Consider the following 27,806-nt stretch of genomic DNA (forward strand, 5'->3'; position numbering starts at 1 on the left):
AGTAGACTCAAATATCTTTCCGCCAATATATAATTTACAATACAAAAATTTCATTATAGAGGTAAAAAATGCAAAATAATCTACGGGTATAAGGACTAAAAAAAATAACTACGAACCTAGACTTAGGGTTTAGTGTTTAGAGAAACATATCTCATTACCTCTGTGACTTGACCAAGTCAACTCATAAAATCTGCTTTGATATCATGTTGAATTTATGAAAAAAAAAATACTTCATTGACTTCATTAACTTATTATAATTAGAGTACATGAACCTCTATTTATAATAGAGGAAGGTAGTAGAGTCCAACTACAATAAAACTACCTTTGTCCCAATTTCACCCAAACTCTAACACTTAAAGATAAGTCCTGGCATAATTAAATCATTCAAAATAGATAAAAGACAAACATAACTCAAACTAAAACTCTTCTAGGACGTGACCATAAGATAAAGATGCCTTTGTGAGTCTTTCTTGATCTTCCAACTTATGTGATAAGGATGCCAACTCGTGGTAATCATGGTGGGTCCTACTTCTTATGTGTTTGGGCCCATCTTATTATACTCTTAGATATGTGGGTCTTCCTTGGTCGTGTGGGTTGGGGCCTATCTTCTAACATATGTCATTCTTCTTCTATCTTCCAATAATATTGTTTCCACTTATGTGCCAAAACAAATTATTTTGAAGTAGCAAAAGCATAAGAAAAACAACATTTTGTTTGCAACAGGGGAGTAAACTTAATAACTTTCTAGAGGTCCAGATCCAAAACCGGATATGTATCTAGGTCTAGTTCAAATTTATATGACTTAGACCAACATAACAAGTTCAGTCCATTTGTTGTCTTGCAAAACTTATCTTAATAAAATTATTACTTTGGTTTTGAAAGGATATTGCACGAGGCAATAGATCGTGTATCTTTTGCGTCATCATCTGTGAAAATTTTAGCCCACACCCGAAAATTCCCAATCGGTCACCCTTGTTTCAACTTGTTTGTTAAGTTTTATGAGTGTTACATTCTCACCTCATTATTTCTAAAGTGTAGTTTCTACTATCTTTACGTTCCTCTAGTATTGTTTTTAATTTATCATCTTTTATTTGTTTCAGAGCAATACTTATAGACCCACAGAACTTGCAAAGTACAAGAGTGTGCCTAACATCCAACGCGAGTCAAATCTTTCTATTCACCTAAGTGGTGATTTTTTCTAAGTATCCTTAGGAAGAGTAGTCTCTTTTCATGTCTAAAATTAGGCCTTTTTTCTGCTTTTGAAATTCAGCGGAATTATTTTTTAGACTTTAACCATTTTGGCTGTGTATGGAGTTTTGTGAGTCGACTAGGAATGATTTTCTTCTCCTATGTATTTTTTCCCAAGTTGAGTCCTTATGTCCCTTTTATCCCTAGCTTAAAGGGGAGAAGTACAAAGAAAGAGATATTTTATTCCACATGTTGTGATAAAGTTTTATGTGACTAGAATGTTCAAGTAAGGGGGAGAAAAAAAGATGAATATCGTGCATCTATGAAGAATTTTTTTAATCAAAGAAGATTGAAGACTAAGATTAAAAATCAAGAATCTTTTTCTTTGTAAGTTGAACCTATAAACTCCAACTTGAGGGGGAGTACTGAAAAACAATTATGGAAGAGTCTTACATGACTTTCATAGGAAAAAGTCTCAAAGAAGGAGAATAAATATGGTGGAGTCTAATAGGAATCTCATGGGAGGAAGTCTCACAAGAGTGTCTCAATTCAAAGGTATTTTAGTTTTCTTTCTTTTTAATATAATTAGGAGTACTATTCTGGGTATAACTGAGACTTGGGTAGTTTAATTTCATTATGATTATATATATTTCCTCTATTATATATAGAGGCCCAGTATACTCAAATTAATGAATTATTTTATTCTTAAAAAATTTTATAGCATACAATAAGCGCCATCCATTAGTTGAAAAATTGCAATTCTATTTGCCTAAAAAACAACACACTGCATTCTTCGATAATGATGACCTTTACAATGTACTATCAAGACCAAAAGGACTATGTTTGTAGAGTGTTTTACAATAAACCACCAAGAAGAATTTGCTAAAACATTAACATATTAAGAATTTCTTATTCATTATATGTGGAGGGAGAAAGGAGCAATACTGTTGGGAAACTATATTATGCACATTCAAATTAAGGAAAGTGATTATATTTGTGCACGCTTTTGAATATGAAACATGGAGTAATAAGCTATGAGGATATTCATGAATGATTATGTTTATCTCTCATTCAAGGAAGTTTACATTGCATTGAGATTATTAGTATATGATAATGAATGGTATGATTGTATTTTAGAAGCATCTATTTAGGCAAGTGCTTATCGTTGAATGTATGAAAAAGAGAAATACTTCATTGAATTGATGTAATCATAGTACATGAACCCCTATTTATAATAGAGGAAAGTAGTAGAGTCCAATTACAATTAAACTACCCTTGTCCCAAATACACCCAAACTCTAATACTTAAAGATAAGTCCAAGCATAATTAAATAACTCAATATAAATAGAAGACTAACATAACTAAAATACTTTTAAATTGAGACTCTACTATGAGACCTCCTTCTATAATAATTATGGCTCTATAAGACTTCTTATTGTGAGAACCATGTAAGACTCTTCCATATTTTCTCTTCAACACTTCCCCTCAAGGTGGAGTTTATAACTTCAACTTGCAAAGAAAAGGATTCTTGGTCTTTAGTTTTCTTTTGCTGAAAAAAATTCTTCACAAATACAATTCTTCATAGATGCAAAAATTGTCTTTTGTTCTCCCCTTTTCTTGAATGTTTTGGTCACATAAAACTTACCTCAACATATGGAATAAAATACTTATTTCTGGTACTTCTTCTACTTATCCCCTTCAAACTAGGAGGTAATGGTTGTGATCCCAGTTTGAACCAAATAACATAGATGTAGTAATAAGTTCTGCCATCATGGTGTCTCAACCCGGGAACCGACTCTCAAAGCTAGAAATGGGTGATAAGTGGATAATGTCTATCATTCACAAGACGACGATAAAAGACTCATGGATACATGTAAAAAGTCTCAATGGACTTAAAACACCCATACATACATATACATATATTATATATATATATAGGTAAACCAACCGTAGCAACACACAAGAGGTTGGCCCAAAGGGGTATGTGAGAGTCAAATAAAGTATGGAAGGAGAAAGGCTTCCAAATAACCAATGGGTAATGGGTAAAGAGGAAGATAAGATGTTGAGGCCACCATGTGTTTATTTTTCTAAAAAAATAAAATTCTGCATCTAACAAACCAATGCTGATAACAGTCAGCAAATAATGAACCCAAGACAAGCAACCGAGGATTTCTTCTTCAGTACCAGCAGCAGAAATGGGTCAATGCCCAAATAACATGTACCAAATTTATAGTAGTATATAGTAGATAACTAGTAAATAATGAAAGTCCACAGCGAGTCCATCAATAAATAAGGAAGTTGCACAAAATAGTATGTTGGAACCGAGTAATAATCCAAGATAATAATCCAGCTGGAGATAGAGAACCGAGTCGAACCGAGTAAGATATCAAACGAATATAGTCGAGTCGTAGTAAAAATAGGTATAAACCTTATGACCCGGATCCATATAATCGAAGCAGAAAAATATGTGGGCCAAGTCGAGTTGACTCGATTCGAGTCGACTCAGTTGAAATAGAACCTAGTGATCCTCAGGTCGGCAGGGTCGCTAGGTTAACTCGGGTGAGTTTGGTCTGAGTTGGGCTCAGTGTTGGATTAAATAAGTTTCCTAACTTAGGAAACATGTAATTTGGCAAAGTCTTCTTCCCACGGTGCCGAACAGAGCAGGATAGAACCAGAGATGGCAAACAAGTTGTTGTCAAAGTTGGCAAAGGAAAGGCCATCATCTTCGTCCTCCCAAAATGGCAACCCATCTAGCATTACCATCACGAAACAAAAACTCAAACGATAGATAATTCAGCGAGCAAAGACTTCAACTTCCAGAAACAAAAACCTCTCGGAAATAGTAGACCATAGAGAGTTTTAGAGAACTTTCTTAATGAAAAAATCAATCCAGTAAAGTTTTCGAAATAAAGTTTCTAACTGGTTTCCGAATGAAGTTGCAAAATTACACAGGAGTAGTGAAGGAAACTTTCCTCTGTTAATGGAGCAACAAAAATGGTAGGAAGACTAGGCATATAGAAGTTTTTTTTTTTTGAAGATAGTTGCATCGTACCAATTCGATCTAGCAAGTTTTGTCAGCGCATAATGGGTTGGAGGACATCCCAACGAAGAGACAAGCAAGATTCAATAATATGCACTGACTCGGAAGCAACTTAGTACAACGAGCTCTTTGGATCTGAGAGTAAATTCCCTTTGGCAAGAAAAAATAGTAGTAATCTTAAGTTTGAGCTTGTGCTCGCACACCGGGTGCGGGAGGTCGGAGACACGGAGAACCAAAAACCTCCTTTGTAGTAGAATAGCGAGCCAACAATAAACAAAATAAAGAAGAAGATGATTCTCAGAATAGAACTCCGTCAATATATAATATGCAATATTAAAAGCTCAGTATAGACGTGAAAAAGTAAAGCAAACAATGGGTATAGGGACTAAAAAGAGGCAAAAAATAGATACGAACCTAAACTACTAGAGATAATAGATCAGAAAAGAATCGCATTATCTCTATGGCTTGATCGAGTCAAATCACAAAACCTGCTCCGATACCATGTTGAATTTATGAAAAAGAGAAATACTTAATTGACTTGATGTAATCAGAGTACATGAACCCCTATTTATAATAGAGGAAAGTAGTAGAGTCCAATTAGAATTAAACTACACTTGTCCCAATTACACTTAAAGATAAGTCCTAGCATAATTAAATAACTCGATATAAATAGAAGACTAACATAACTAAAACACCTTTAAACTAAAAATCTTCTGTGAGACCTCCTTCCATAATAATTGTGGCTATGTAAGATTTTTTATTGTGAGAGTCATGTAAGACTTTTCCATATTTTCTCTTCAACTTTTATCAAATTTGGCATATTTAAAAAATCCCTAAAACTATGAAACATCTTTTGACATGATATGTCAAATGATATACCATGTCATACAGAACAACAACTTTGGGATCTTTCATTTGACATTCTTGATGAGTAGTAGAAGAATGAAGCTAGAAATAGAAAGTGTTTTGAATAGTAATGGTCAATCATTGAAAAACAATTTCTATAATGCCAATGCCAAGTAATAAAGAGTTGTTGACATCAAATATTCTATTATTAGAAGAGTTGAGATCTGATATTCAAGAACTATACAATCAATTTATGCAATTACATGATGGTCTTAACAATCAACAAAAATAATAAATAATTCTATAATTGCAACAGTTGATTGTAGTCGAGGAAGATTTTTCTTTTTATATAAGGAACTAGAAAAACTTATTTGTAGAAGACTCTTATTTCAAAGTGCTTAAAATATGGGATTATAAATCTTATTTATAAATGCAGGTATTAATTATATATTTTATTAGTTACCTTTTATTTGTATATTATATGGTTATACAAATATATAAATACTAACTTGTATCTTTTCTCATAGGTATCATATATACACCAATCACCAATTTGGAACAAAAGATCGATTAAAGTTTGAGAGATAAAGCAGCAAATTTTCTTTTTAGATACACAACAACTAATTTGCATAAGTGTATATAATTAACTAAGTTTAAATTTTTAATTATTATAAATACCATATACAATTATTCGAATGTTATGATTGTGTATATATTTCTTTCCAAAAACATAACCACTATCTTTGAAGATATATTGAGTGTTTGGTACATGTTTAACATGTAAGCAAATATATCTGATGTTGTGGATAATCAAAGTGAAGTTCATGAAGTTGTAAATATCATAAAGTTCAACATAGATAGTTCATTTAATTATGCTAAAAATGTAAAAATAATTTTGAAACTATTCCCAATGAAGATATTAATATCATTGTTAATACGAAAAAAGATATTAGCACAAGTCATGAATTTTTAATTTGTTATTCACATAATGTACGTTTCATTTTTAATTAAATCATTAGGTAAGTTTTTTAAAGTATTATTTTGTTATCATTAGTAATTTAATTTAAATTATATATATATATATATATTAATTATAATTTGATGTATTAGATTTTACTTAAAATGTATATGGTTATTTTACCTATTTACTTCAGTTTTCATATTTATTTTGATTATTTTTTCTACTTTCTTGAAATTATATTTTAGTTTAATTTCGTTTCCTCGACTTCACTCTTCACCTCAAATTGTTTTAAGTTTAAAAATATTGCTTTAAATAAAATGTTATTATTATAAATGTTATTACAATTCCAAAGTTTATGCAGATGAAAAAAATAGCTTCAGTAATACCAACCAAGCGTAAGTATTTATTACTCAATTTTTCTTACTATTTTATTTTTATAATATTTTAATTTAGAAATAGTAATTGTAAATTATTTGAAATATGTTGTTCACATATTTTTACTACATCAGTGTAATAGAACTTGATAATTTACTTGATCTACTCAAGAAAAAAGAAGACGTACAAGCACATATCTCACAATAAGTAAATACAATACAAATTAAATATTTACATAATTAATCTCATATATGTTTTTATACATTTTTAGGGAAATATCATACATCTACAAAAATTCAGGAAAATTAACAAGAAGTCACAAATATCAATGACAATATGATGAAGACCATACGAAAAAAAAAACAACCCAAACAAGTTTAGATGAGTGTGAAAAAGAGATTTTGATAGACATATCTAAGACTTGTGTAAATGTATTGTGTTATAATCCAAGGCCATGAAATTCATTTTTTTATTTTATTTTTTTGTTCCATTTTTTTTAATTATTCTTTCTCTTATATGCTTAAGAGCTTTTTACTTATAATTTTAAATTTTATTATTTAATTTTCTTTTTCTCCTTGTGCATAACACATTTTGTTCACTTGTTTCATTAATTGCAACAAAGCCATTGAACTGACCATTATAAAATATAATAAAAAATTAAATATAAATATCCATGTGAAAATAATAATGGTATTTTAAAATTTTAATAAATTTTTTTAAAATATAAATAAAATACATAACACATTCTTAGAAAATTAAGAAAGCATGAAAGAATTGATAAGGAACTTCAATGCACAAGAACAAGCCTTCAACCACCAAGAGAGGAACAAAAGGAATTGCTTGAATGAATTCGATGTAGAGGTAAGAGTACAAGGGTTTATGTAGATTTTCAAAACCCCAAAAAAAGGAAACAAAAAGATCTAGAATTCCACATGTTGAAGTGTCTTAATGTGACCTAGGTGTCTTTACAAATTTGTAGAAATCAATGGGTTGTTCTTGTTGGCCCAAGTGGCTTCTCAAGAGGGTTGAATTGAGAATTACAAGTTTAAAAACCTTAAGGAAATAATAAATCAAATAAACATGCAAAATAAAAGCATGTAAATTCACGCACCACAATATTGACACCAAGGTTTTGTTATCGATGTTCCCCTATTAGTATTCATTGCCCAAGAATACAAAAGAAAGGTAAAAACTTACACCCTTATCAATTTGAGAGAAATCCTTCTCCATTGAGACATCCAAGATTCCAGCCTTTGTTGCACAAAGTAGAATGTTGGAGCATGACTATGATATATGCAAGGAGATGGTATAAGAAGGAAGAATGGAATTTTGCAAGGTTTCGACTCACTCTTTCTAAAAAAATGCACTTTAGGAACAATTTCAAGAGATTGAGAGTAAATGCTGGTGGATATGCCAATAAAAGCTCAATAACTTCTCAATGGGAGGTTTAGTGGGGTATTTATAAGTTTCCCAAGCCTAACTAGCCTTTTTTACCCATTTACAAAAATTTGAGTTTACATTGATCGATTAGTGTATAGTGGATGATCGATCAAACGTGTGTAACGACTATTTTTTGTTAGAATGTGACTTATTGATCGATGGTATGATCAATTAATATCTTCCCCTTGGGTCTAACATTTTAAGTTGATCGATCAATGTACATGGTATGATTGAACAATTAGAATTCCCACTAGCAACGCATTGAAAGTATGATCCATCAATGACTTTGTTCTGAATGATCATGTTTTATTTCATTTACTGGCAAAATTTTAAATGATTGTTTAGTCTTTGAGGTTGATCAATCAATCAACATGAATTTTCTTTGCCTAGATAGTACTGATCGATCGGTCCAAATGGGTTGATCAATCATACTTTATAGCACAGATTGTTCATGTTCTGGATGATTGATCAAATGACCTTGGTTGGTCGATCATGTTTTATACTTTTGGCTGGTGCACTTCTGGTTGATAGATCATTACCATATGTTGATCAATCATTCCAATGCTAGTTCACTATGCAGACTTTTAAAGTATAGGAATTAAAGACCCAAAGTGGTTCTAACATGTATAAAATGTATGCATGCACTTATAACACCATTTTTTTAATGCAAAATATATCTTAAAGCTCCAAATTTTACATTCTACCTAAAGTTTTGGAAGAAGTAGGTTGCTCTCTTACATAGACTGAGTTTTTGACTTTTCTCAGTGATTCCAAAAACTTGGCCTTCATTGTTTCTACATCTTCTGAGGTTTCAAGAGTTCATTAACATTCCATGAGCTGTCTTTTAAAAGCTTGTATCTATTAAGTTGTGGAACCTAATTAACACCCTTATGCCTCAACCAGATCGTTGTGTCGCGGATCCTTTGGGGATTTCACTCTTGTATTGAGGTTTCCCTAGTTTTCTCTTTATATTTTGGGTGCCGCTATTAGGGTTTATTATCATTGGAGGAGCATCATCAATTGCCGTTGAAAGAGGTTAGAGAAACGATTTCTCTTGGAAACTATTTCATATTCATAGTAATTACTACAACGATAGAAATAAATCTTGTGTCTTTATTCGTGCTTTTTTTTTCTTCTTTTGTGTTTATAATTATTGATCTCCCTAGTTTGGAATTAGGGCATTTAATTCCTAACAAGTGGTACCAAAGATTTGGCTCGTGATTGAGAGCAATGGCTGGTGGAGAAGGATCGGCACTTAGAATCAACAAGTTTGATGGTATGGATTTTGCATTCTGGATGATACAGATGGATGATTATCGATATAGTAAAAAGCTATACTCACCACTTCTGGATATAAAACTAGAAGGCATCAAAAGATGATGAGTGGAATCTCCTTGATAGACAGGTGTTGGGAATAGTCCGGTTACCACTATTGAAGAACGTCGCTCACAACGTGGCATCAGAGAAAACCACAGCGGGATGATGAAGATTTTATTGCTGAATGAGTTTAGCACGATTATCAATCAATTGACTTCCATTCAGATTAAATTTGACAATGAGGTTCATGCCTTAATTCTTTTGGCGTCTCTACCAAATTATGGGAGCCTATGAGGGCTACGGTCTGCAACTCTGTAGGCAACAAGAAGTTGATCTTCAATGATGTTCACGATACTATTCTTGTTGGGGAAGTTCGTTGAAAGGACTCCGGAGAATCGTCGACATCAAATTTTTCCATAAATATCGATACTAGGGACAAGAACATCGAGAGGAATTCCAACAAGGACAACAATAGATGGAAGTCAAGGAATGGAAGAAGCAAGTTTAAATTCGGTAGGAATGTGGAATACTGGAATTGTGGCAAGTCTAGTCATATAAAGAAGAACTGCAAAGCATCGAAGAAGGATGAAAAGAAAAATGATGCTACAAATGCAGTGACTAAAGAAGTACAAGATGTTTAATCTTTTCGGTTGATAGCCCTATTGACTCTTGGGTGTTAGATTTAGGAACTTCTTTTCACACCACTGTGCACCGCGAGATCATGGAGAATTATGTTGTTGGATATCACGGGAAGGTATATCTTGTTGATGGAGACTATTTGGATATTGTCGATATTGGTGATGTTAGTTTTAGTATGTCCGACTGGACAATGTGGGAAATTCTCAAGACATGTGCCAAAACTGATGCGTAATCTGATCTCAATAGGGCAACTTGATAATGAAGGTCATAATATGACTTTTAATGGCGCTACCTCGTAAGACACTAAGGGAGCCATGGTTGGTGCATGAAGAGTTAAAACTAGAACTCTTTACATCACTTCCAATTACAGATACACGGTTGTGAGTTCTGATGCAATTGTTGATTCTAATTTGTGGCACTACAGGCTTGGTCACATGAATGAGAAGGGAATGAAAGTGTTTCAATCCAAAGGAAAGCTATCATGGTTGAAAACTGTAAACAACAATTTGTGTGAAGGCTATATTTTTGGCAAGCAGAAAAGGGTTGGGTTCTCTAATGTTGGAAAGGAGAATAAGGCAACAAAATTGGAGTTGGGCTTTCAATTGTTACTTCCCTTGGTGGTTTTAACTACTTTGTGATATTTATTGATGATGCAATCAGAAAGGTATGAGTTTATTTCTTGAAAAAGAAATCTAATGGTTTTCATACATTCAAGAGATGGAGACCAATGGTTGAGAATGATACAAATTTGAAGGTGAAGTACCTGTAGTAAGATAATGGGAGAGAATACATAGACGATGATTTTAAGAAGTACTGTGCGAATAATGGAATCAAGATGAAGAAGCGCATTCCTAGAAAACCTCAACAGAATGGTATGGTTGAGAGGATGAAAATAACTTTGAACGAGTGTACTAGGAGAATGAGATTACATGCAGGATTGCCAAAAATGTTATGGTCTGAGGTTATTAGCACTATTGCCTATTTGATCAACAGAGGTCCCTCAACACCATTGGATTACAAAATACCAGAAGAGGTTTGGAGCGGTAAAGAGGTAAACCTTTCTTTCTTGAAAGTGTTTGGTTGTGTTTCTTATATTCACATTGATTATGCTGTTAGAAGTAAACTTGATGTTAAATCTAAGATAAGTTTCTTTAATGGCTATGGTGTTACCGAGTTTGGTTATCGTTTCTGGGATGATCAAAGTTGTAAGGTCATCAGAAGCAAGGATGTGATCTTCAATGAAGGTGCTCTGTATAAAGACGGGTTGAGAACGATTTTGAGAGTTCAAGTAATGAAGTTAAGAAGTCTGGAGTAATTCAATTGAGAGATCTTCCAGTTACTGAGATGGAGAATATTTCTCAGGAAGACCAGGAAAATATTTCCCCAAAAGTAAATCAGAACATTCCTATAATTGAACTCAAAAGATTTACCAAAACTAGCATACCACCACAAAGATACTCCCTTGCTTTGAATTATATTCTATTGACTGATAAAGGTGAACAAGAGAGTTATGAGGAAGCCCTACAAGCTGATAAATCAATCAAGTGGGGTTGGCCATGCGGGATGTGAAGGATTCACTATTATCCAATCAGACTTGACAGTTGACTAAGTTACCAAAATGGAAGAAGGCCTTGCAGAATAAATGGGTGTATCGAATAAAAGACAAACATGATGGTAGCAAACGGTACAAGGCAAGACTGTTTGTAAAAGGCTTTCAACAAAAAGAAGGCATTGACTACACTGAGATTTTCTCTCCAGTAGTGAAAATAACTACTATTAGGACAGTGCTTGGACTAGTGGCAAATGAAGACTTGTACTTAGAGAAATTGGATGTAAAGACAACCTTTCTTCATGGTGAATTGGGGGAAGAAATTTACATGATGTAACCACGTGGTTTCAAAGCACAAGGAAAGGTGAAAATGGTGTGCAAACATTAAAAGAGCTTGTATGGTCTAAAATAGGCTCCAAGACAATGATATAAAAAGTTTGACACCTTTATTAGTAGTAATGGTTTCTTAAGGAGCGAGATGGATCATTGTTGTTATGTGAAGAAATTTGATGACTCCTACATCATTTTGTTGCTATATGTTGATGACATGTTGACAACAGGTGCTTGCAAATAGGAAATAGATAAGTTGAAAAGGAAATTGTACAAGAAGTTTACAATGAAGAATTTGAGTGTTGCAAAACAAATCCTTGGGATGAGGATTACTAGGGATATTGATGTCTTGAAACTATCACAAGAAGAATATGTGAAGAAGGTGTTGAGAAGATGAATGATGCAAAACAAGTGAGTACTCCTTTCAGTAGTCACTTTAGGTCATCTAAGGAGCAGTCACCTTCTACAGAGCATGAGTGAGCCTACATGGCCAATGTGCCTTATGCTTTTGTTATTGGCAATCTCATGTATGTTATGGTGTGCACTAGCTCATGTAGTGGGAGTTGTAAGCAGATCTATGAGTAATCTAGGTAAACAACATTGGGAAGCAGTGAAGTGGATTCTCAGGTACTTGAGAGGCACTGTAAACTCAGCCTCATGTTTCAGAAAGTCAGACTTGGGATTACAAGTTTATGTAGATACTAACATGAATGTAGACATTGATGGCAAGAAGAGTACCACATGATATGTATACACATTGGGTGGTATAACATTTAGTTGGGTCTCTAACTTGCGGAAGATAGTTTCTCTTGCCACTACTGAGGTAGAATATGTCATCGTGACCGAAGCCAACAAAGAGATGGTATGGTTGCAATCTTTATTGGAAGAATTAGGTCTCAAGCATGGGAAGAATGTGTTGTATTGTGATAGTCAGAGTGTTATTCATTTAGCAAAGAACCCTGATTATCATGCCAGAACAAAGCTCATACAAGTGTGTTACCACTTCATTAGATTGGATCTTGAAGATGGAGTATTAGCACTTGAGAAGATTCAAGGGATTCAGAATCCGGTTGATATGTTGACAAAGACTGTTACTATTGAGAAAGTGAAGTTGTGTGCAACTTCATTAGGACTTCTCTCTCGGGATTGGGAAGTTGTTGCCGCTACAGAGAAGATATTGATGATGGATTAGTCTCCAAGTGGGAGACTGTTAAGTTGTGGAGCCTAATTAACACCATTACACCTCATTCAGATCGCCGTGTCGCAAATCATTTGGGGATTTCACTCTTGTATTATGGTTGCCCTTGTTTTCTCTTTATATTTGGGGCACTGCTATTAGGCTTTATTATCATCGAAGGAGCCTCATCAGTTGCGATTGAGAGAGGTTAGAGAAGTGATTTCTAATGTAAACTATTTCATCTTCATTGTGATTGTTGCAACGATAGAAGACAGGACATAGTCTCACCTTGAGGTGAACCTGTATAAATCTTGTTTCTTTCTTCGTGCTTGTTTTTTCTTCTTCTGCGTTTATTATTATTGCTCTTGCTAGTTTGGAATTAGGGCGTTTAATTCCTAACAGTATCAACTCAATGCCTAAGACCTTGAAATTGATGTGTCTTGAATGAAAAATATCAGAAATACTACATTTATAATTATCGACTCAATTAAGTTTTTTTATCATCAAAATCAATAAAGGAATCAGCACTTGTTCAACAGTTCATTTCATCCTTCCTCTATGATTCTTAGATCTTGATCCTCTTCTCTTTAGCCATTGATTTTTCCTTGCTTATCTCCCTTTGATTGGGTGATTTGTAAGGATAATCGTCATTGATTGATTTGGATTGATTGAGTATGATTTGTAAGAGAATCTTGAATAGCTAAGGAAGTGTGTGGTGGATCCCTCATGTGAGTGATTGTAGGAGAACTAGTTCTAAAAGATCTTAAGGTGGCTGAGATTCATCCATGCATGGGGGAGATCCCCTTGCATGGGTTAGACGTGTCCTTTACATGACTTTGCATGGGTGTGGATGTCTCTTCTTGATTTTTTTCCTTGGGCATGACTTCTATGCTTCTTTGGGTAGGTTTAGGTTGTGTAACACATTCACTATATGCTCCAACAACTTTTCTTTTCATCATCGATAAAAATCTTGGCAAAAAGAGATGACTCTATATATACAAGTAGAACACGTCAATAGAGAATTAAGATGAAGACTTGAAGCATAAAGACTAAAAGAAGTTGAACACATACAAAAGAGTTGACACCTTCAGTTGAAAAAAAAAAAAATTAAAGTAAAAAAGAGTTGACCACTATAAACATTGAGTTCTGAATTTAAAAAGAGTCAATCCCTTTAATAGGAGAATTGAAGAATTCAAGCACAAAATTCTAGAGTCTAACTCCATGAAAAAATTGACTAGTAGAAATAGTGACAAAAGGAATCAACCTCTGAAAAAAGTAACTCAAAAAATATAAGATATAGCTACATACCCACATATTGATCTATATTAAGTGTAGATTAATACTTTTGACCCAAATATAATTTAATCTGTTTATTTACAAATTGCATCGGATGGGATTAGAGGCAGTTTGGATTGCAGATAAGTTCATTTCCAGCCCCTAAAATAAGTTCATTCGCATGGCTTTGCTCAAGTCACTTGCAACAATTAAAAACAAAAACGGAGGGTAATAAATTAGAATGACCGTAACTGATTAGATGCCAAAGATTGATTTGCAAAAGTAAGAAATAGAATAAAATGAAATAAGATCTTCTCTACGACATAGACTCACTCGGACGTGGGTGAAATCTCGCGGTGAAATTTTAGAGTGAAATGATGTTGCGTATCCGGCCATGAGTACAGATCGGCATCTTCAAAACTGGCCTAATTCTCGCAGCAGATCTCGTCCTCTCCGACCCCTTCTTCTTCCTCTTCCACGCTCCTCTTTATCACCCTCCGTCGCAGCCGACTGCTGCTTCTTCAGCTTTAGAAGCTCTTTCCACAATACCGTGCACTTGAGAGGCCTAGGGGACGGATCCTCGTCCACGAACAACCTTACTCACCCTTCGGCTTCTCTTCTTCTTCCTCTTGAGCCGTCCGCTTCAGAGTAATATTAATATTACTAAGCTTATTGGTACAATTTGCCCGCCAAAACGGGACAAGCCTTCCTTCGAAGAATAAATTTACCTGTGTTGACCACAAGTACACTTTGGAATCATTTCCTTGTTGACCCAATTTCTTCCTTGCAAGTTTGAGCTGGTTTACATGGTCCATGCAATTGTTCAATAAGATAAAACTCATGCAGCAATTTACCTGAAAGAAAACGGAAGCAAGCCCTTTTTACATTTATGAAATTGTTATAGACAACAGAAAAACAGATAAAAGAGGTTTTTACTCTCATAAATAGAAAAGAAATTTTCAGCTAGTAAAAACAAACCATTAGATTTGGTTTGCCAAGAGTTAGACTGTGAACTTCTACTTCGATCGACCGCTCGTCCAGCCGGATGGGTGCTACTGGTATAGTAGGTCATACTCTGAGAAAAAAGGACAATTTGGGATCTTCAGAATGTCCCAGAATTGGTACAATCTCTATTCTTGATCACATTAAAACAAGTAAACTTCATGAAAATTGAGCGAGAGAGAGAGAGAGACTTTACATCTCAAAGAAATTGCTAGGGGAATCAAATTTGCCAGAATAAATTACTTTACATCTCAAAGAATGCTAGGTGCATCAAATTTTACTCCCTCAACAATCTTTTGATACGATTACTGTCTAGATGGATCCATTTAGCTTTATAAGACAACTGATTCAAGCACCACAACTATACTGCAGCTATCATACTTTGACATTCCATAGAATTACAATCAACTTTCCTAACTAGATCATATTCCAATATTCACTGCACCCAGAGATAGTTATTATACTGAGGGTAGTGCCACATAGCTTTAAGAATTACTAGAGGCTCAAAACTTGAAACTTTATGGATCACGGGGACCATCAAAAGACTGGGTCTTTCTCAAGTTCCAATGTAGGCCTTCATGAATGCTGCGTAAGAAGTCACTGGTTGAATCCACTTGGCAAGCCATCGGCACTGGCCAAGGTGCCATACTACAGATCAGCGCATCCCCAGCTGCCAACTGTTTCCTATCCTTACCATCAAATGATGCCCATGCATGTCCCCTGCTATTGAAAGGTACTTGTACCCGGAGTGTTACATATTCTGGCAGGATCAGAGGCCGGAATGATAAGGAATGAGGGCAGATTGGCGTGAAAAGAATACCAGGAACCTGCATATACAAAATGGAGGGTAAAGGATTAGGGTTCAGGAAGGGACTTTATAGCTAGTTAGAGGTTTTTATTTTTATTTTTATTTATTATTTTTTATCCAGTCACTTTAACTGCTTAGTCATGAAACCAATGTTAGATAGCCAAAATAGAACCTAACATGCATTCATCAAATGCAGATGATATTCCGTGCCTAAAATTCCAGTTATGCCTATATACTTGCTTGCATTTGTTTTCTTATCTTGGAAACTAGCAACTAATGGATCCACAGACAATTGATGCTGTTAGCAGCTTTTCATTGAAAGAAGGTAAAAGTATTTTCTATTTCAACAAAACTACATAACAAGCATATGAACGTGCCTGTGGGTGGACCATCGATCCTCCAGCTGCAAGAGAATAAGCAGTACTTCCAGATGTTGTAGATAAGATCAATCCATCCCCTTGTACACAAGTGACAAAAGAACTGTCACAGTAGCACTCAAGGAATGTGAGGTAGGATGAAATCCCACGATCTATTGTAACCTCATTCAGAACTAGAATAGGCTCTTCAATCTCCAACTCATCTTTTGCAGTATCTCGAATAAGATGACATTGAAGCCTATGACGCAATGTGATACTGATGGGGCCCCTAAGTATTGCACTGAGGTAGTCTCTGTACTGTTCACTTTCTAAAGGCTGTTAAATATGACACTGCTGAATAGAGTATGGTCCAAGTATCAAAAAAGTTAAAGCAAACATAATATAAAAGCGACCATAGGCAAATTAAAAATTCATGACATAGCCTGCATAAGGAACATGTATAGTCATATTGTAATACCAAGGCAAGGTTGCAATTTCAAGCAGCTAAACTACTGGCCTTTCGTCAAATCATTAGAAGAAACTCTCAAGCACTCAGAGCAGTTTCCAGAAAAAGGTAAAATCCAAGATAAACCAAGTACAAAAGTTTAAAAACATATAGCACACCTCCATGATAAAACTCAAAATGTTTGCCATAATATTTGCACTACTTAATCAATAGAAAAGGTTATGAATTATTTCATAGTAGTCAATCTTTTGCAATCCAACATAATAAACATGAGAACAAGCATAAAGGATACGAAATGGAGTCATGAAGCCAAGTGAGCCTAAGGAAAATGGGACAACAGGAGGAACAGGTCCCTTGAACATTGACGCAGCCTGTATGAGGAAATTGGTCAGTCGTGTCTCATGTTTTGAATATAATTGCAGTTTGACATTAACACGTCTCTCCTTCATAATCTTAAAAGTAAACTTTTAGAAACTTCTACACGTCATGCACTAAACTAGTGAGAAACAAAATCCACGTACCCAAAGAACTGTTCCATCACCACCAAGGGTGACAACAAGATCAACTTTTGTGTGCAAAAGAGGTATTTCCTCATCTATACAAGCATGAACGCTGTCAGTATCAATGTGAGGATAGAAGCAATACTCAAGCACCAAAAGTTTAGATACCAAATAGTAATCAGTGAGTAGTTTAGTTAAACACTAGTCAAAAGGATTCAACTGCACAAGATTGTACTACAAAAAACAGAACTTTCAATTTGAACTGGCACAAATACACTGAATCGAAGTTGGAAGTCAAGGGTATTTCAGTAATTTCATATGTGAGTAGTTTTAGTAATATTGCAGTTTAGGTTGTCCAGATATTGGTCTATAGTTGGTGTGGTTATCAATTCAAAAAATCCTCCTAATTTTCAAAGATGCAACTTCCTTTCAAACAGGCAATGGAAGGACCCCTCCTTTGGTCAGATAAATGGTGCAGTCCTCGCCCCTCTCCGAGGATTTCCCAGGGGCTCTCTAGGGTTGCGAGGGACTCTCTTGCTTAGTGGCCGATTCTTGGAGAGATCAATCAAAAAGTCTCACGTTTCGCCGGGGATTAAATGATGAGGAAACTTCTGTTTTTTGCTCTCTCCTCTCCGGACTCAGTAGCATTACTATTCGTGAGCATTCAATTGATAAACTGACATGGAAGCCCAACATTAATGGCCGATTCACAATTGCGTCTGCCTACTCATTCTAGAAAGCAAAATTACAGTATACATGAGCACAAGGCAAACTTGGCATGGAGGCTCTCAACGCCTAGTAAAATCAAATTCTTCGTGTGGAGGGCCATCAGGGAACAAACCCTCACCTCTGACAACCTCCATAAAAGAGGCTACACGGAACCTGATCTTACTTGTCCCCTTTGTGGTGTGTGCGACGAAACAGTCCAGCATGTTCTCTTACATTGATTTTTTTTGGCAAGTCTGGATGAATATATTTCAGAAGATTAAACTCCAAATGGAGCTTCATCGGGACCTTTTTGACACCTATGAGATGGTTATGGGGATCCTCCTGCCTAGGTTGGGGCAAGATAATTCTCTTGGCATGCCTTGCGCATGTTCCATGGTGCCTATGGCTCGAGCGAAATAACCGGAGATTCAACTCCAAGGCTAGCACCCCGGATAATACAGCTTCTCAGGCAGTAGGCCTTATCTTGAGTTGGTTACATACTAGGAAGGAGTTTGCCTCTCTATCGGGTGTTTCCCTTTGGGAAAACTGGGGTTTGATAGCGCAAATGGCGGACCCCTACAGGAATCCAATTATGGTCACCTAGGATCCTCCCCCTTGCGACTGCATCAAACTCAATTTTGATGGCAGTGCTTTGGGCTGGGCTGGCCTGGTTAGAGCTAGTGGTGTTTTCAAAGACAGTAGTGGAGACCCTATTCTATCCCATGCTAGGCCGGTGGGTATTGCTGCCTCAAATACTGCTAAAGTGAGTGCTCTTCTATTCGGCCTCCAAATCTTCAAAGAGCGTCTCCATGGCAAGCTACTTATCGAAGGAGACTCAAAGACTGTCATTAGCTGGTGTTCAACAAATAGCTCCCTCCCCCCCCCCCTCTCTCTTGGCGCTACTAGCCAACCACTGATTGTATTGCTGACGTTGTGTCATCCATTCATTGTAATTGGAACCTCGTTCCTAGATCAGCCAATTCTTTGGCTGATAAATTGGCAAAATTTGAAACCTCCCAGCAATCTCTCATTGTTTGGGAAGGCTTCTCCCATTGTAATATGCTCGTTTGAGCTCTCTTTTAATAAAATTCAGCATCATTTCAAAACAAAAAAAAATAGTTGGTGTGGTTTAAATTATAATTATCTATTTGCTTCAACCCTTTTTATTCAATGGTGAATAAGTCCACTTATGAGGGGCATTTCTGATCCAGTTGTAATTTATTACTTAACTGAGATTAGTAAAGAGATTCGGGGGTCATCTTCCGACCCCAATCGAGTAGGTTGCACATTGCAGACCTCTTCTTCAATCTTCCAATTATTTCTTCAATCTACCTACAGTACATGGTATCAAAGCAATCCAGTCCATACTATCAAATGAACGATCCGACGATGGTTGAACGAGTGATCTAACGGAACTCAATGGCTGGCGGCACAGCGAGCTCACGGTGGTGGATAAAACCACCACTACCTCACGGGACTGACGGAACAGTCCAAATCACCAACAAGAGAGAGCGTTGAGCTCTCTGGTTTCTCGGCGAACACGAACACAAACACGAAAGACGAAGATGAAAATAAATCCGTTTCGAGTTTCCCCCTTTCATTATGTATTTAAGCTTAGGTTTTCCTATTAAAAATTGGCCCATGGGCCCAATACAATACCACTCATCCCATTAAGCCTAATCTAATAACCCAAATTATATATCAATTATGAACATAAATTATATCTAATATATATTTTAACATATCGCAACATCCCCCCTCAAATTGATGCTGGTGAGTCAACCAACAACAATTTGCTAACCAAAAAATTATGTCAGGATTGAGACAAAATTTTGGTGAAGACATCGGCCACTTGAAGATTCGAAGAAATGTACGCAAGAGATATTACCTGGCGCTCCAAGGTGTCGCGGATGGAGTGACAGTCAACCTCAATATGCTTGGTGCGCTCATGAAAAACCGGATTGGCCGCAATCTGGATAGCACTTGTATTACATAGCGGTGTAGATGAGTGCTGAGGAAACTGGAGCTCAGCAAGAAGACCACGGAGCCAAATAACTTCAGAACACGCAGTAGACATAGCGCGATACTCGGCCTCGGTAGATGACTTGGACACCCGGTCTTGTTTCTTACATTTCCAAGAAATTAGGGCATCGCCAAAAAACATACTAGCCTGTACTAGAACGGCGGGTATCAGGGCACCCTGCCCAATCAGCATCACTATAGGCAACCAAACGTAGCACGGAGCCGATAGAAAAGAATAAGCCACGAGTAAGGGAGCCATGCAGATAGCGGATGATGCGCCGAACTGCCACAAGATGAAGGTGTCAAGGAGATGACATAAACTGACTAACCTTATGAACAGCATAAGAGATGTCCAGGGGAGTAGTAGTCAAGTATATGAGACTCCCGACCAGTCGTCGATAGATAGTCAAATCATCAAGGAGAGTCCCTTCATCTTTCCTATATTTGACATTGACTTCCATAGGGGTAACCACCGAAGATGTGTCCTCCAACCCAACAAGAGTAATAAGATCTTGAATATACTTATGCTGGTTTAAGAAAATACTTTTGGGTGTGTGATGTACCTCTAGCCCTAAGAAGTATGTGAGGCGTCCAAGATCCTTCATATGAAAAGTGGCATGCAACACCTTCTGAAGCTTGGTAATTAGTCCAGAGTCAGTGCCAGTAATGATGATGTCATCCACATAAACCAAGAGAATGACCATGCTCGCGACAAACTTATGATAAAAGAGAGATGAATCATACTGACTCTGGGTAAACCGATGGAGGATAAGTGTTGGAAGATGGGCTCAAGCCTACGAGCGCAAGACAAGAAGCCCACACATCAAAGGAGTGGCATATGTGTAAAATATGGTACTTTCCATAAAGATGGCATAGAAGTGTAAATATGTGTTCCTTTTATGTCTTTTGTTTTATCAAGTTGTAGCCCTAAGGGCATTGTAAAACTATAAATAAAGGCATTGGCTAAGAGGTAGGGCATTGAAGCACTCTCCTCTCTTTCCACAAATTCGTCCAGCCCTCATTTTTCTTTTTGACGCAACCCTCTTCTCCCTTAATCCAAACTCTCTCCATCCTCGTTCTTGTTCTTCTCTTCTCCTTCTTTCTTCTTCTTCTTCTTCTTTCTTGTTGATCTAAAGTTCCTTTCATAAAATCCTAAATTCTACAATAAGTGTGCCGCGAAACTTCTCAAACTAAACCCGGGGGGCTTGTTTAAGCCCATACAAAGTACGACGGAACTTCCATCCTCGTTTTTTGTCTATTGCTCGTTTGTGTTGGAGTTTGGATTAAGGCCTAATCGGTTGCATCTACTTTCTTCTCTTTGTTCTTATGAATACAAGAGAAGTTGAGTGATGGCTGGATGTTATTATCACTTTCTAAAGGCACAAATTTGTTGATAATTTGGTGTTTGCCCTCGTGAAAGAAATTGGTTCTTGTTCTCTTTTGTTGGTGACTGATGTGGTCTACGGGTTCTTCAAATTACATTGAGTAATTTTTCTTTGAAGAAGGCCTTTTCCCTTGACCTCTATATTTTACTTACCTCATCATGGAGATTGGATACAATAGTAATAAGAGTGATATACTCCGTATTACTACAATTCCACTTAGTGGTCTCTCCAATTACATGAGCTGGTCACAATCGGTTTGGAGGATTCTTATTACTCGTGATCTTTTGAGCCACGTTGTTAACTTTCCTCCTCCGATTGATGAAGAAGATGCGTCCTACCACAAGTGGGTTAAGGATGATAACATGGTGATAAGTTGGCTTAGTAATAGCATGGAAGAGCAGGTGGCCAACAATGTGGTCCACTTGGAAACTGCCAAAAACATATGGGACACTTGTGCCAAGCTTTACTCAAGCACTGCTTCGTTACAAAAAATATATGATGTCTTACAAAACATGCTGCATACGAAACATGGAGATAATATTCACGAATTTTTGGCACGGTTTCGAGGTCTTTTTCAAGAATGGAAACTAGCTCAGCCATATTCCACTGATATTGCCGTTCAAGAACGACAAAGAGAAGTTTTGGCAACAGCCATTTGCTTATCGAATATTAAACCATACCCTGAGGTGGCCAAAACTCAGCTTCTAAGTTCTTCTGCTCTTCCATCCTTCGATGATATTAGTACTACATTACTTCGGATATCGGATCCATCCCCTCCTCCTATTGATGCTCCATCGGCGATGTTCTCTGGCAATCGGGGAACATCTTCCTCATCCTGAAGACGGGGTAGAAATATGAGAGGCGGTCGAACTATGAGAAGGGCTGAAAATAGAGGTGGTAGAACGGGTCAGGATTCTTTCCATACTGAGCCTCAACTTTGCACTTATTGTGGCAGTCAGAACCACCTTGTGGCATCATGTTGGAAACTTCATGGCAAGCCTGATTGGGCCACAGCTAACCTAGTCTTGTTAACGTTGAGAAAAATGAAGATAAGGCTGAATCATCATCCGGAAATGTGACTCTTACGGCTGAGGACTATGTTGCATTTCAGAAAATGAAGTCCTTCATGGAATCATCTATTCCCTCATCATCTACTGCTGCCACTACTATTGCCTCAGGTATGCTTTCTTCCTCTTCTTCCTCTTCCTCTTGGATCATCGACTCCGGGGCCTCCGAACATCTATCGAGTAACAAACACTTGTTGCAGTCCTTATCTCCTTGTTATCCTCATAAATTTGTTACTATTGCTGATGGTACCCAAACCAAGGTCTTGGCAAAGGTTCCTCCTTTCTTACTTCATCTATTCCCCTTCAAGATATTTTGTTTGTTCCTCAATTTCCTTTAAATTTGCTTTCGGTTAGTCAATTGACCAAACAATTAAATTGCTCTATTACCTTCTTACCGTCTTCTTGTGTCTTCCAGGATCTCACTACGAAGCGGGTGATTGATGGCGGCCATGAAAAGGGGGGTTTGTACTACTTCACTCTTCCACCATTAATTGCATTATCGTCCACTACATCTGAGGCCCAACTTTGGCACAACCGACTTGGTCATCCGTCTACCCCTTCACTTCTTTCTTTGATTCTATCTTTAAAAGGACTTTCTAATTTCAGTTGTGAGGTTTGTCAATTAAGTAAACATGTCAGAAGTACATATTCTCCTCGTCTGACAACTACAAGTACTGCTCCGTTTGAGCTAATACATTCTGATGTATGGGGCCCTTTATGTGTCTCAAATATTTCCCAAGTTAAATATTTTGTCATTTTTGTTGATGATTTTACTCGAGTGACTTGGTTATATCTATTTAAAGAGCGTTCTGAAATTCTTCCTTTGTTTAAAAATTTTCATGCTATGGTCTTGACACAATTTGGGAAGAAAATTCAAACCCTTAGATCTGATAATGCTAAGGAATACATGTCTCATGACTTCAAATCATTTTGTGAGAGTAATGGGCTTATTCATCAAACATCATGTGCCTATATTCCTCAACAAAATGGTGTTGCTGAAAGGAAGAATCGTCATCTTCTTGAAGTTGCTCGGGGCCTCCTCTACTCCATGAAGGTACCCTATTTCTAATGGCCTCATGCTATACTTACAACATGCTTTCTCATTAATAGGTTACCTTCATCAGTCCTTCATCATAAAACTCCTTACTCTGTGTTATGTAATGGTGCAGATCCTTTTTCTCTTCCTTTGAAAGTGTTTGGATGAACGTGTTTTGTTCATGTTACATCCTCACATAAAAATAAACTTGATCTTCGGTCTATGAGGTTCATTTTTTTGGGGTACTCTTGCACCCAAAAAGGTTAAGTCTATTACAATCCTACCCTTCGGAGGATGTTTATCTCTAGGGATATGACTTTCTTTGAGGACACCCCCTTCTACTCCTCCCATGATGCTCCTCCAGGATGGAATTGTCCTTCTACTACTCCTTGTCCGCTTGTGCCGTTCAATCTTGAAGTGGATCCATCCCCTGATGCACCGGCCGTACCTTCACTTGTGGAGTTGTCGGGTCCACCCGAGGTAAGTCCTCCTCCTATGTATGGGCCTGAATTTGATACTCGGCCAATTGCTTTAAGAAAAGAACGTCACTCCTGGTTGCTAAAGGCTATACGCAGTGCTATGGGATAGATTATGAAGAGACCTTCTCTCCTATTGCAAAATTGAATTCGGTACGCATCATCTTATCTATTGCTACTAACTCCACATGGCCCGTCTAACAGTTGGCTGTTAAAAATGCTTTTTTAAATGGTGATATCAGTGAAAAAATTTATATGGTTCAGCAACCTGGTTATGTGGTTGAGGTGGAGTTAGTATGCCGGTTAAAAAAATCTTTATATGGGCTTAAGCAGTCCCCTCGGGCTTGGTTTGATAAATTTGGTCAAACACTTCTACGGTTTGGTTTTCATCGGTGCTCAGTTGATCATTCCGTATATTATAAAGATACAATCAAAGGGAAAATATTATTGGTCGTATACGTGGATGATATTATCTTAACCGGTGATGATGCTTTGAGCATACAAGAGGTGAAGCAGATGATATGTCAAGAATTCAAGACTAATGACCTTGGTATACTTAAATATTTTTTGGGTATAGAAGTTCTTCAATCCAAACATGGGATAATATAGTCTCAAAGGAAATATGTCTTGGATCTCCTTGAAGAAACAGGAATGAAGGGTTGTAGACCAGTTGACACACCTATGGATACAAATGTAAAATTATGTGCCACAAATGAAGAAGATATTGATATTGCCAAATATCAAAGACTCGTGGGAAAACTGATTTATCTCACGGTAACTAAGCCAAACATATCATATGTTGTAAGTGTGGTGAGTCAATTCATGCACAAACCACAAATTACCCACTGGCAGGCTTTAGAAAGAATATCACGTTATCTAAAAGGAGCTCCAGGAAGAGGATTGCTGTATAAAAAACATGGGCACTTCAACATAGAAGCTTCTCAGATGCAAATTGTACTCTGGTTGGGGGAAACTTGGTTACATGGAAAAGTAAGAAGCAAAATGTGGTTACAAGATCTAGCGCCGAAGCAGAATACAGAGCTATGGCCCATACCGTTAGTGAACTTTTATGGGTCAGGACCCTTCTTACCGAACTAGGTTTTTATAAAAAGGGGTCCATGAATCTGCATTGTGATAATCAAGCAGCCATTCATATCACTTCAAATCTAGTTTTTCATGAGAAAACTAAACATATTGAGGTGGATTGTCATTTTATACGGGAGAAATTTCAAGCAGGAATAATCTCTCTCAAACATGTGTCATCTCAAGAGCAAGTAGCTAATATTCTCACTAAACCCATTCCATCTAAAATCCTATCGTTTATATGTGGCAAGCTGGGTATTTATGATGTCTTTTCTCCTCCAGCTTGGGGGAGTGTTGGAAGATGGGCTCAAGCCCACGAGCTCAAGACAAGAAGCCCACACTTCAAAGGAGTGGCATATGTGTAAAATATGGTACTTTCCATAAAGATGGCATAGAAGTGTACATATGTGTTTCTTTTATGTCTATTGTTTTATCAAATTGTAGCCCTAAGGGTATTGTAAAACTATAAATAAAGGCATTGGCTAAGAGGTAGGGCATTGAAGCACTCTCCTCTCTTTCCACAAATTCGTCCAGCCCTCATTTTTCTTTTTGACGCAACCCTCTTCTCCCTTAATCCAAACTCTCTCCATCCTCGTTCTTGTTCTTCTCTTCTCCTTCTTTCTTCTTCTTCTTCTTCTTTCTTGTTGATCTAAAGTTCTTTTCATGAGATCCTAAATTCTACAATAAGTGTGCCGCGAAACTTCTCAAACTAAACCCGGGGGGCTTGTTTAAGCACATACAAAGTACGACGGAACTTGCAGACATGATCAGGAGAGTATGTAGACATACTCGAGGGAAGTTTTATATAGACATCTTCCTGCAGATAACCGTGGAGAAAGGCATTCTTCATATCCATTTGATGCAGTGGCCAAGATTGAGATGCTGCAATGGCTAAGATAGTACGGACTATGGTCATCTTGGCAACTGGTACAAAAGTTTCCTCATAATCAATCCCATATTCCTGCTTGTTCCCCAAGGCGACAAGGCGGGCTTTGTACCGATCCAATGATCCATCTGAACGCAGCTTGACAGAGAAGACCCACTTACTTCCAAGAGGCCGAATAGTAGGAGGGCAAGCCACAATGTCCCAGGTGTGATTCTCCTCTAGCGCTTGTAATTCAGTTTGCATTCCCTTTTGCCAACACGCATGTGTCATAGCCTATTTATAGCCAGAAGGAATGGAAATAAAAGACAAAGTAGCTACTAGAGATACAGGGGAGGGAAAACCATACCAGGCAGGAGGGTGAGAACGACGCGTGGATCTGCGAAGATTGAGGGGAGTAGGAGCAGAGGGAGGATCAGGGGCAAGCGCCAAGTCAGGATGAGGAGACGGCAACGATCTGCTATTACAGAATATTACAGAACGCCTACAATGAGCTCAAGTTCGCATGAAAGATGTCTGCGACAAAGGCCACCATGAGGTCTCTTTCGAGGTAGGGGATTATGTATGGTTACGGCTCCAACCATACCGCCAGCAGTCACTTGCGGGACCACCACGTCATAAGCTCTCACCCAAGTTTTTTGGGCCTTTTGCCATTCTTCGGCGCGTGGGGCCAGTCGCCTATCAACTCCAACTGCTAGCCACGGCCAAGCTTCATGATGTATTTCATGTCTCCTTCTTGAAACCACATTCCGGGTCACCGCCTACATCTACTCCATTCCTCCCTTAGGTTGACAATGGAGACGTTATTCTTACACCAACCGCGGTGTTACGCACACGGTTGCTCAATGACCATTGGGAAATTCTCGTTCAGTGGACGGACACTGAACCGGAGGCTGCGACATGGGAATGTGTGGACATCTTCAAATAGGTTTACCCAGCTTTTGAGCTTGAGGACAAGCTCTTTCTCCAAGGGGAGGCAGATGTTGTGGACTCAATAGCACACCGAGTCACACAACGAAGGAAGCAATAACTCACTGAGTCCATTAGTTATATTTATATTGCTTTAAGTAGGATTTATTTCTAATTTTTTAATAAGTATGGTCGTAGGGGCAATATTGTGATTCTTGTAGCCCTAAAACACCTAGGACGTCAACTATTTAAAGGATAATGTAATAGAGAAAAGGCAAGCATTGAATTTAGGTAATGTTAGGATAAACAGGCTAGGGATCTCCTTCATGATCTCGAGGTTAGGGTTTTCCTCAAAACCCACGTATCCCTTCATCCTCCATTGATCATTACTATTCTCCATCCTCCATCAAACCATACCGAGAGAGAGAGAGAGAGAGCTTCCTACTCCTTTTTCGAGTTCAAGGAGAGGCTTCAGCCTTCTCCCCATCTACACAACGAAGAGAGGGTCTCATACCTCTCTTAACGAGCCAGAGTTGGAGGATTGCCTACCCTACACCCGAGCAGCATCAAGCAGGACTCTTTCTAGCTTGGTGTCCAACAAGAAGCTGGAAAGGAGCCTCCCCAACGCAGGCCAAGGGCTATCCCAAGCTAGGACCACCATCCTAGCACGAGCAACAGCAAGAAGAGGGTTGAAACCCTAATTACCGTGACCAAGAAAAGGTAACCCTTTTCCTATATCATTCACGTTAATAGTAATTGGGTTCTTAAGCTATACCTAGCACTATATTGCATTCATAAAGAGAGAGCTTGATCACGTGAGAAAGATCACTCAAAGAAGGGGGTTTTATACCCCCATATCGAGTCCAGCAACACACCATCAGTGCTGGAGTCTCAAATTCCACGCCGTGTTACTCGATCCATGACCCGGGACCGTAACACATTGTTATTATATGAAGAAACTTGATAAC

General features: G+C 37.4%; 1 protein-coding gene across 2 annotated transcripts in view; it reads right to left on the reverse strand.

Annotated features, from left to right (window-relative positions):
* Positions 1 to 15,338: 15,338 nt before the first annotated feature.
* LOC137958688 (probable NAD kinase 1) overlaps positions 15,339 to 27,806 on the reverse strand; it is a 48,687-nt gene continuing 36,219 nt past the window's right edge. For both annotated transcript variants that reach the window (XM_068805779.1, XM_068805778.1), the window contains exons 8-11: positions 17,291 to 17,364; positions 17,062 to 17,140; positions 16,325 to 16,632; positions 15,339 to 15,966 (exon numbers count right to left, since the gene is read on the reverse strand). In XM_068805779.1, the coding sequence (XP_068661880.1) occupies positions 15,658 to 15,966; positions 16,325 to 16,632; positions 17,062 to 17,140; positions 17,291 to 17,364 (770 nt within the window). In that variant the 3' untranslated portion in view covers positions 15,339 to 15,657. The remainder of the gene's footprint in view (positions 15,967 to 16,324; positions 16,633 to 17,061; positions 17,141 to 17,290; positions 17,365 to 27,806) is intronic.

Source organism: Aristolochia californica, unplaced genomic scaffold, assembly GCF_029961685.1.
Source record: "Aristolochia californica isolate CCGP_79_NKW_82.1479 unplaced genomic scaffold, dmAriCali1.0.hap1 SCAF_3, whole genome shotgun sequence".
Taxonomy (NCBI): Eukaryota; Viridiplantae; Streptophyta; class Magnoliopsida; order Piperales; family Aristolochiaceae; genus Aristolochia; species Aristolochia californica.